The 9,488-nt window shown below is 41.7% G+C and overlaps 1 protein-coding gene across 1 annotated transcript in view; it reads right to left on the bottom strand.

The window, feature by feature from the left end:
• Window positions 1-9,488, bottom strand: part of EML5 (echinoderm microtubule associated protein like 5) — a 293,292-nt gene that overhangs the window by 190,531 nt on the left and 93,273 nt on the right. The window contains exons 8-10 of the mRNA XM_019518682.1: window positions 8,884-9,021; window positions 7,540-7,796; window positions 4,186-4,398 (exon numbers count right to left, since the gene is read on the bottom strand). Coding sequence (XP_019374227.1) covers window positions 4,186-4,398; window positions 7,540-7,796; window positions 8,884-9,021 — 608 coding nt within the window. The remainder of the gene's footprint in view (window positions 1-4,185; window positions 4,399-7,539; window positions 7,797-8,883; window positions 9,022-9,488) is intronic.

The following is a 9,488-nucleotide window of genomic DNA, read 5'->3' as shown; positions in this document are numbered from 1 at the left end:
GGGTTCCCAAGGCCACCATGGACAGAAGACACACCACCAGCTCATCTCATCCACCCCACTGGAGGGGGCCCTCAGCATCCCACCTCCAGGCTGCTGACATCTGACACCTAAGAGAGCCTTCAGAGTGAAGCCTGTGTCCTTGCCAGATGTTTCCTGACTCTAATGATAGCCCTAGGATTGGTAGATATATATAGAATTGCTTGTATTGTTTCTTTTCTGTCATTACGGTGTATCAATAAATTTGCCTATTATCAAATGGAAAGGTTGTGGTCAGTCTGAGGGTTGGGTCCCCCCCCAGAACAAAGCATCTGGGTCCTAAATCCAGAGCCAACAACTGCCAGGTACAGTGGGGCATGGGACACATGGAACTCTGTCCCCTGCCCAGCCAATCATCAGTGTCAACATGGAGCTCCATCCCCTGCCCAACCAATTACCAACACTGACCCTGCTGTGACACTGCTGCATGGCCCAGCAAGGGCTGTGCTTCCATGTGCTGTGCTCTGGGGAAAGAACAGAGCTCGAGCAGCGTCTTAAAATAATGGGGGCGTGGGGCAGAGAGGTGGGTGGGGAGAGGTGGAGAAAAGGAAGCATTGGCGGGAAGAAGCAGAGAAAGGGGAGTGTTGTGGAGGGAAGAGGCAGAGACTGCATGGGGGGGGGGGGCAGAAAGCCTGTAGGGGGAATAAGTGGGGGAGCAGAGGGCAGGGATGCTGCCTTATCCCCAGTCACTGCTCTGCCTGCTGTAGCAGTGGGAGAGGATAAATTAAAAGACAAACCTCTGATAATTAGATTCTACACCTGGAAAATGATAACTAATTTATACACTTTTCCATATTATAATCTAATTATTCCGTGTTCATCTTAAAAATCAGGGTCATCTTAGATTTGAGTAAATATGGCACCATTGAGACCAGAGACAGATGCTTAGAAATATGTGCCAGGTACAGTAATGTAAGGATGAGTGGGTGAAAAGGGCACAAGCCCCAGACACCGACTAAAAGGGGGTGAGGGGATGCCAGAATACAACAGGGGATACCTCACTCTCTTTTCCCTTGCACTCCCTCCTTCTGCAATTTCCATCTCCAGTCCTGGCAGTGGCAGTGCAGGAGCATGTGTCAGTGAGTGATGGGGATCTGGGAAATATAATTCTGTCAAGTATGTTTTTGCCGTACAGGGCAGGGGGGCAGATGGAGTTTGTTGTTGCTGTGGTGACATTAACCTATTTTTTTGCCACTGAAAATGAGGGCACAGTCCTGGCTAGGTACACCTCTGAGAGGTATATTCTCCAAATGATTTGGCCAGCTACTTTATCATCTTCTGTGGAACCACTGGAAAATAAAGTTGAGGAAGCGGCCTATATTCCTCAAGAAAGGCATCTGAACTACTTAAAAACATCTTCCCTGATAACCGAGTCCTGACTGAAGGGGAGTCATTTGCTCAGGACTGAGGAACAGAGGTACCTGAAAAATCTGGAAACAGATGACTTGCCAGTATCTAATCCTGAGGTTACTGGATGGACAAATGCTTTTTATCATCTTAGACTAATGCCTACTCTGAGCAGTGCCTTTGTAGTATCAACAAAAAGATTCAGGGGTTGGAGGGATTGGAAAACTGAGCTTTATGTGTGAATTTTCTTTCTGGGAATGTCATTGTTTGTATCTGCTTGAAGATCAGACCATTTGCTCTGGGTCAGAGTCTAGGACTCAGACTGCAACAACTTTGACAAGTGTGGCAAAATCTCTACATCTCTGAAGTTCATTCAGAGGTGTAGAGAAGTTTTATATTCGCCAGTTAGCATCTTCACTGCAATTAGAAACTCCCATTCTGCCTTAATCTCACTCTCAAAAGCAAGATATAGTAACAACAACAAAAAATCTCCTGAGTTGCACTAGCTTGGAATTTCTTCTGAGCCCATTTCTGGAATATTACCAGGATCCTGTTTTGGTTGTTGATTCAAGAAAGCCTCAAGGACTTTCTTAGCAAAATTCTCTTTTAGGGTCACAATCAGAATTAGACAGGTCACACCCTTTACTAAAGGTGGTACTACTGAGGAACTTCTATAATTAGTAGTAAGGAAAATTTAAACTCAGGAACTTTTGTTTGAACAATTTAACAGGGGCATTTTCTTTCATGGAAAACTTCTGCTTTATGGTTCAACTTTGTGCTTGACAGCCTCCAGACTAGTTTGAATCTTGGGCTCAGTAAGGTTTATTCGAAAGAAAAATTGCAGTCAGAGAACTCTAAAAGTTCTTCCTGGAGGATAGTCCTAGGCCAAAGTGCAGATCCAAAGATCTGGTTTGCCATTAAACACTAGGGAAGGAAGAATACCAACTCAGAATTAAGAAAAAAGAGTATCCACTGATAGACCTGAATGTTGATGAAGACTATAAATATGTCTATAGCTCATACAAGGTACCATATTTTCTTGCATACAACACATATCTCTTCTCCAAAATCCAGTTGCTGGTAGTTATAATTCATGAAAATTATGGCATTAATGGCATGCATTATAATTCAGGAAATAAGGTAAGAACCATTTCTCCACTTAATCCTCTGCTAGAGGAAGGCAAAAATAAAACTGCGTATGCTGCACATAGGGCTCGCTAGCTGCTAGCCATGGAGATTCTAGAAGTTTTCACGCCCCTGCCCCCACTCCCTAGCAGCGGATCTCAAGGAAAGTACTTTTTCCCCCTTCATTATGCCTTTCAGAAACAAAGGTATGTATTTTGTTCTGGAGTGGGGGTTGTACATGAGAAAATAGAGTAATTGCAGATGTTTTACTAATAATTTACTAATAAAAGTCAATCAGCTTAACTGATTTAGAGTCGAACCGGTTTATGAAACTTCTGTCCCAGACCCCTTTCTGATTTAAGTTAAATCAGAGTCCCCCAGCATCCCAGCATGCTTTTCAGCCCTGGGCTGGGCTGAGCTGTCTGCTCCAGAGACCAGGACTGGTCCCACCTCTCTCTCCCCTAGGCAGAGCTCAGGCTGGCTGAGAAAAAGTTGGAGACTGCAGCACAGCAGCATCTGCTCATTGCTCAAGCAGACATCCACCCCTCCTTCCCCTCTCCCACAGCAAGGACCCCAGTGGCACAGACTCCAGCCAGCATCTGGTCATGGTCATACCACCCCCCTGCTAGCTAATGCTGAGAGGTCTCTATGTTTGCGTGTCTCCAATTTCACTGGAACAAAGGCAGACAGAACAGTGTCCCCTCAGGGCTTTTTTGAAGCTAATCAGCAGGTCAGCTGGTAACGTCTCTCTGTTCTTCCTTAAAAATGCTTTGCAAAAAGCTGTTTAAAAAAAGCTTGAACTAATGAGAGAGGCTCTGTTTTCTTGCTATCAGTGTGGGGACAGAGAGAGGTGTGAGAAATGAGCTGGTTTGCAATGAATGCAGTGCTTGTCAGCTTGCTTCAGACAGTATGAAGAAGTAGGGAGAGGGAGACTGAAAAACTCAGTATCATCAATAGATGCATACAGTCCATACAAACAGTCCTTCCTCCCCCTGCCCTTTACCTCAGAGTGCTAGCCAGGGGCTGGGATCTGGCAACACTCCCCAGCCCATGAACAGTGAGTGAGGGAAAAGCCTGGTGAGGGCTGCTTCTGCCTCCCCCTCCAGGCACACCCCAGATAGGGACTGTGCAGGCTGGGCGGGGGAGGTTTAAACCCCTCCCTAATCATAGTGTTCTGCTGGAGCCTGGCCACACCCACCTCAGCACAGTATTGTGGAAGGGAAGGGAAGGTTCACTCTAGCACCCCCTGGCTTCTAACCTGAGCTACTGTAGACATGTGCCTGCATTTCCTGATTCAAAAGTGAACTGATTTGCAAGTGGATAAACATTCAATATCTGCAGATTACACTAACTTGCAAATATTGAATAAATTCAGGGTTAGGCTTTTTGAATGTCTGTCCCTAACCACAATGTTCTTAGCGATCCTCTACAACTGTCAAATAAAACCTGTTCTGACATAAATCTCTCTTATCCAAAACACAATTACAAATTCTACACAAAATTATTGAACTGTCCATTTTATCAACCCACTGCTGTTTTCCATGTTTTAACTTTAATTAAAACTCTACAAATAAACATTGGCTGTTTCTAAAATTCCTAAGACCTTTATTGTTCCCTCTAAAACCTTTTTGCCCTGAGTATCTGAAATTTACATATTTTCATCAATAAAGACATTACCTTTTCTTACACACGGGTATCGAAATAATTTGACTATTCCATAGTCATCAGCAGTAACCAAAACTTGCCCAATAAAATTTGCATCTGCAGAATTGATATCATTGATATCAGAATACTTGGGCCATATTCCATTCACTTCTAAGCCAGAAACACATGTCCATGAAGCCCAGGGGACACCTTTTAATTCTTCTTTGTTTGTAACTTCTTTTCCACCTAAAAATAAAATGCAAATGCTTATTTTTAATCATTAACTCCTGTTGTGTTTTTAATAAATCTGAAACTCCTATTTTCAAAGTCTGAACAGAATTTAAATCTTGCTTAGACCAAGTTAAAAAATGTATACTCAAACCACTATTTCTAAAACTATTTGTTATAACAGGCAATGTTGATAGCAACACTTACTGGGTGCATTTCCACTTGCGCTTTACCGCAGGGTTGCCTAGTAAGCTCTGCAGTAAAGCATCACCATCTACACATGTGGAACTATTAGGCCAGGGTAAACTAATTAACTTTGCTGTAGGATAGTACTGCCCAACACGAGTACTATCCTATAGGAAATTTTACTGTGCTACAATGCACGTGTATACAGTGACCAGGCCCGGCTGGGGTATGAGGGTGGTACAGTCTGCCAGCTAGCCCCACACTGTAGAGCCCTTTTGCCCTAGCTAGCCTCTCTGCAGTACATTAAACTGGGTTACAGCAGTCCCAGACTGGCAGGCTGACCCCTTGGGATCCATCAGCTAGGGCTGTTTTGCCCCAGCTCAATATGCTGTGGTCCCAGAAGCATGTGCAAATGCTGTGCCCAGAAGCAATAAACTCCAGTGTGAACTGCATCAGAGTTTAGTCAGGTGCACTAATATCATGTGCAGATACACCTACTGTCAACATTAACACTTGCTGAGTGTGTCTACATGAGATGTTTTACTGCCCAGTAAAGCATCACTATTTACACATGTGCAGCACTTACTGTGCAGTAAATTAGTCTACTGTATGGTTGGCTACTACTTGTAGATACAGGTAGATTAACCATGCACTAGATACTGCACAGTACCTCATGTGTAGTTGCTAACATGTGTAGGAGCAATGTTGATGGGTTCTGATGTGCATGGGGCTAGAAGACAGCTGCCCCTGCAGCCCCACAGCTCTCCCAGCCCTTTGCACATCAGGACCAAACCCCAGGCCCCCTGCTAGCCACCAGGGTGGCACCTGGAAGAGCCTCAAGTTCCCCCTAGCTGGTGCAAGGGGACAGAGCAGGACAGGAGGAGCCCTGGACTGGGCTGCTGCTATTGGGAACAAATCTGGGCACAGATGTAGGCAAGGTTCCCAGGCGTAGTAAATTGCACCTTATTTTACTGTACCTTACTGTGTATTAATTGCATATGTAGACACACCCTCTGAGACTCAGTTTTCAGTTGCTTACAGTTTTGCCCAGTTTGAACTATTTGGAATAAACTTTTCCATGATCGGTCTAAGGCTAAATTTTCCAAGTGATATACCAAGACCATGGTTAGGGGGGGAAAAAGTTTTGCTCATCTTAAAAAAAAATCTTGCAAACTTTTCACCAAGAATCTCTAGCAGCTTGATTTGGAGCAGAAATTAAAAAACAACAATCCTGAAATGTTGCCGACTTGTGAGCTTCTGAAAACCTCAGTTTTCAAAAGACTGGGTTTGTTAGAGGCTGGTAGCTCGGAAGGAAGGGACCTCATGAGATCATTCTCCAATAGTTGCATCTTCAATGAGCACCCGCCATCCCTACACACCTACAGGCTGACAACACTGAAGATGCATAATCAAAAAGATGCAGAGTCTGAACAAGACATTTCCTGTAGTTGCTTCTCTAAGCAATCATGGACCATAATGATAGCAGGTACCAGAACTAAGAGCAGACAGACTGATTCTCCTGTGTCAATACTCTCCTGTTTGTGCCTTATTAGGAGAAACAGGGTGCGTCTACATGTTGCTACTGCACATTACATTTAGTACCTCTAATATGAGGTACTAACTAATGCACAGTAGCCAGATTTACTGAGCAGCAGCACCAGTGCATGATTTTTTCATGACACTTAATGCACCGTATACTAATTCTACTGTGCATTAGCACGGTTTTTGCCATGACACGCTATTGCACAGTAGAATTAGCCTACTGTGCATTAGGCATCTCATGTAGACACGCCCGTAGAAACCAGCCTTGGGTGCAGCAAAGTAAATGCTATGGGGAGAAGGAAGAGAACTGAATTGGGCTGGAACACATGGAGAGGGAACAAACTTTGGAGATATCAGAGTAAACAGACATTTACTGATTATGAAAGAACAGTCTATAGGCCAAAAATGGACTGGTTAAGGGGAACAGAAGGCTATAGATTTAATCAGTAGACCACCCACTTCTTCCCCACGAAGAACTGGAATGGAACTTAGAAATTGTAGAACCTCTGCATCAGATATACATGAAGCTGGAACCTATAGTTCCACAACACTTATCTGTACCAAGGAGTTGGTGAAGTGTCCATTTAGGCTCCTTTAATTGCCAGTTCACAAAGAGCATGAAAACTGTTGCCAGTTATTCCCATAAACTCAAGTGGTAGAGGTTTGTTGCAGACCTACAGGTTCCAGCATCGTTCATATTTCGTGAAGTTCCTGTTTCCTGTTAGTAAGTCCTAAAAGAGCTGTATCTCTGAACCATAGTAATCTACAATTTATCTACAATTTCAATTCACTAGATAGTTACCTACTTCTATTTTAATTTCATATTTAATTGGCATTTGGATTGCTTAAATATAAACTGTTCACTCCAGAAGCTCATACAAGTTGGCTTCCTCAGTAGGGTTATAAATCTAATTCTAAAGTAGTATTAATTTGTTTTTATGGGGTTCTTGATCTTTTCAAGCTTCAAAGTTATATACAACAAAGCTCATTCTGAACTGTTAACACTGGAACTCAGCACTGGAAAGCCCTTAGTAAAAAGAGTTCAAATACACAATTCTTTTAAAAAATGGAAATTTATTCTTCAGAAAGAATGACCGATTAAAAAAATAAATAATAAAATACATTGTAATAAAACATTCTAAGATTAATTAAATATTGGTATCAAAATTAAGAAATTACAACTAATTATTTTTACCCAAATCAAAATACAGTAACAGCTTAGAAGAGAAAAACACTCTTATGTATATTTACTTCATTTTCTTATGCTGTTATCCACTGAAGAATTGCTTTCATAGTATTCTTTTAGGGTTTTCATATGCCCTAAATTTCATTACTTCAAACCAAGATTTATTAGCTATTTTATGCAAGTACTATACATTTTATCATTTATAGATATACATTTTTAATACAGCTAATATTAAAAAATCTTACTTGGCATCCTGTAAAAAAGTCTTTTCCCACTGCCATCATTGGTCTGTAAGTATTTACTGTCAGCAGACCAGTCCATATGAGTGATGAAACTTAGGGATCCAACACATTCCCCAACTTTTTTGTACCTCTGAACAACACCATAAATATCAACAGAGCTGTCATTGGAGCCAACAGCGAGGAAATGACCATCTGGTGAATATTTTAATTCATGAATAGCTTCCTTCCTGTCTTTAATATGAACCACTTCTGTCATATCTCTGTAGCAGAGAAAGTGAGTGTCATACGCTTAAGAGAGAATATCAAGTTCACAGTATTAATGTCTGACAAATTCTAATTCTGAAGGGAAAATCTCAGGTTCATTATGTAAATATAGTTCCTATAGGAAGCAAAGCCCTTTAAAGTTCCCTGCTCTTGGCCTAGGAGGGAGGATAGGAGGTGTCACTGAAAGTCTGGGCTGACTAGAACAGGTGTGCTCAACCCCATGTTCACAGGCCAGATCCAGCCCATGAAGCTAGGTAATCTGGCTCACAGGTTTCCCCACAAACCCGTAAACCTGGTGGTGGGAGAGTGGTGCTAATTAGTACTGCCACCACTCCCTTGCTACCAATTTTCCAAGACCCACATTGCTGGATTGCGCCAATCAGGCTGGCCCCATATTGAGACATCAGGCACTGTTCCCACATGGCTCAACTGAAATTGGACCCAATGCAACTGTGTGGGATTGGGCACAGAGTGGACCAGCTCCACATGGCTGCAATGGGCCCTGGCCAAGTTCTTTCCACATGGCTGGATCAGGCCCTGATTGGGCCAGCACTGTGTTCTGGATAGAGCCCATTCACTAAATACAACCTGCAGGCGGATGTGGCACCACTCCTCTGACCCACAGGCCTAAATGTTTGGGCAGTGCTGGACTTGAAGGGTTCAGGTAGATCACTAGCCCTTAAGACACTTAGATGAAGGAAGCTCCTTAATATCACATGGAGCCCTCTCTCTCATCCCTTAGACCTAATCTGAGGTTTAAAGACAGCAAAACTATTGCTGGGACCAGTTTTGGGGGCAGGGAATAAGGGCTAACAGCAGCTCTCACTGAGTGGAAATAAATAAGGAACTAATGATAATTTTCAATATATGATTTATTGCCCAATAATGTATTTTTTCCTAACATACCATTTTTCATAACATACTGTTATAGAAAACTTTGCCTATTAAATCAGAGTAACAGAGCTGTATGTATATAATCTGTGGACCATATGTTTGAAACAGAAGTTAAAATATTCTTAGTGTACGCTTTCTATATAAAACATATACTAGATTGCTTATAACTTTCTGATTTTTACACTATACCTGACTCGAAGTACAGTGAAAGAGCCATCTTTCATTCCAAGTGCAAGATGGATTCCATCTGTACTAACTGCTGCACAGCGAATTGGTTCCTCCATATTGCACCGGGCAATCAATGCATGGTCTATTAAGCTCCATATTCTAAAGTAAAGTCAAATGCAAGGAATAGTTAATAGGTTTGTGACAGAAAATGTGAAGGCTTCTAAAAAATATTCTGAATGCAGTGTTCATATTAGAAAATAATTTTCTACCAATAACTTTCAAAACTAGCAAAAAAAAATGTCGTAAGTTTTGCACAGCAGTGAATGTCCATATTTCTTCAAGTAGGGTAAAGTAGCTAGTATGAAAAAAATGAAAAGGCAGATTCATTTTTTGGCTTTGCTAGTAAAACATTAGGTACTTGATCCTACTTTGCTTGAAACAAATTCTGAATTTTCTATTGCTTAAAGGTATAGTCTTTTCATTAGTTAAAATGGATAGAACAAACAATTAAAATTTTACAATACAGATGCATCTATCTCTATTAATAATTAATTATTCTTAATATATTACAGTTTCATATATATACTAAATATCATTATAACCTCTGACTACTTGTGCCTAAGTAC

The sequence above is a fragment of the Gavialis gangeticus genome, unplaced genomic scaffold, assembly GCF_001723915.1.
Source record: "Gavialis gangeticus isolate Ggan-Ray unplaced genomic scaffold, GavGan_comp1, whole genome shotgun sequence".
In the NCBI taxonomy this organism is placed as follows: Eukaryota; Metazoa; Chordata; order Crocodylia; family Gavialidae; genus Gavialis; species Gavialis gangeticus.
Note: the sequence above shows the minus strand (reverse complement) of the source record. Positions and strands in the feature narration are given on the sequence as shown.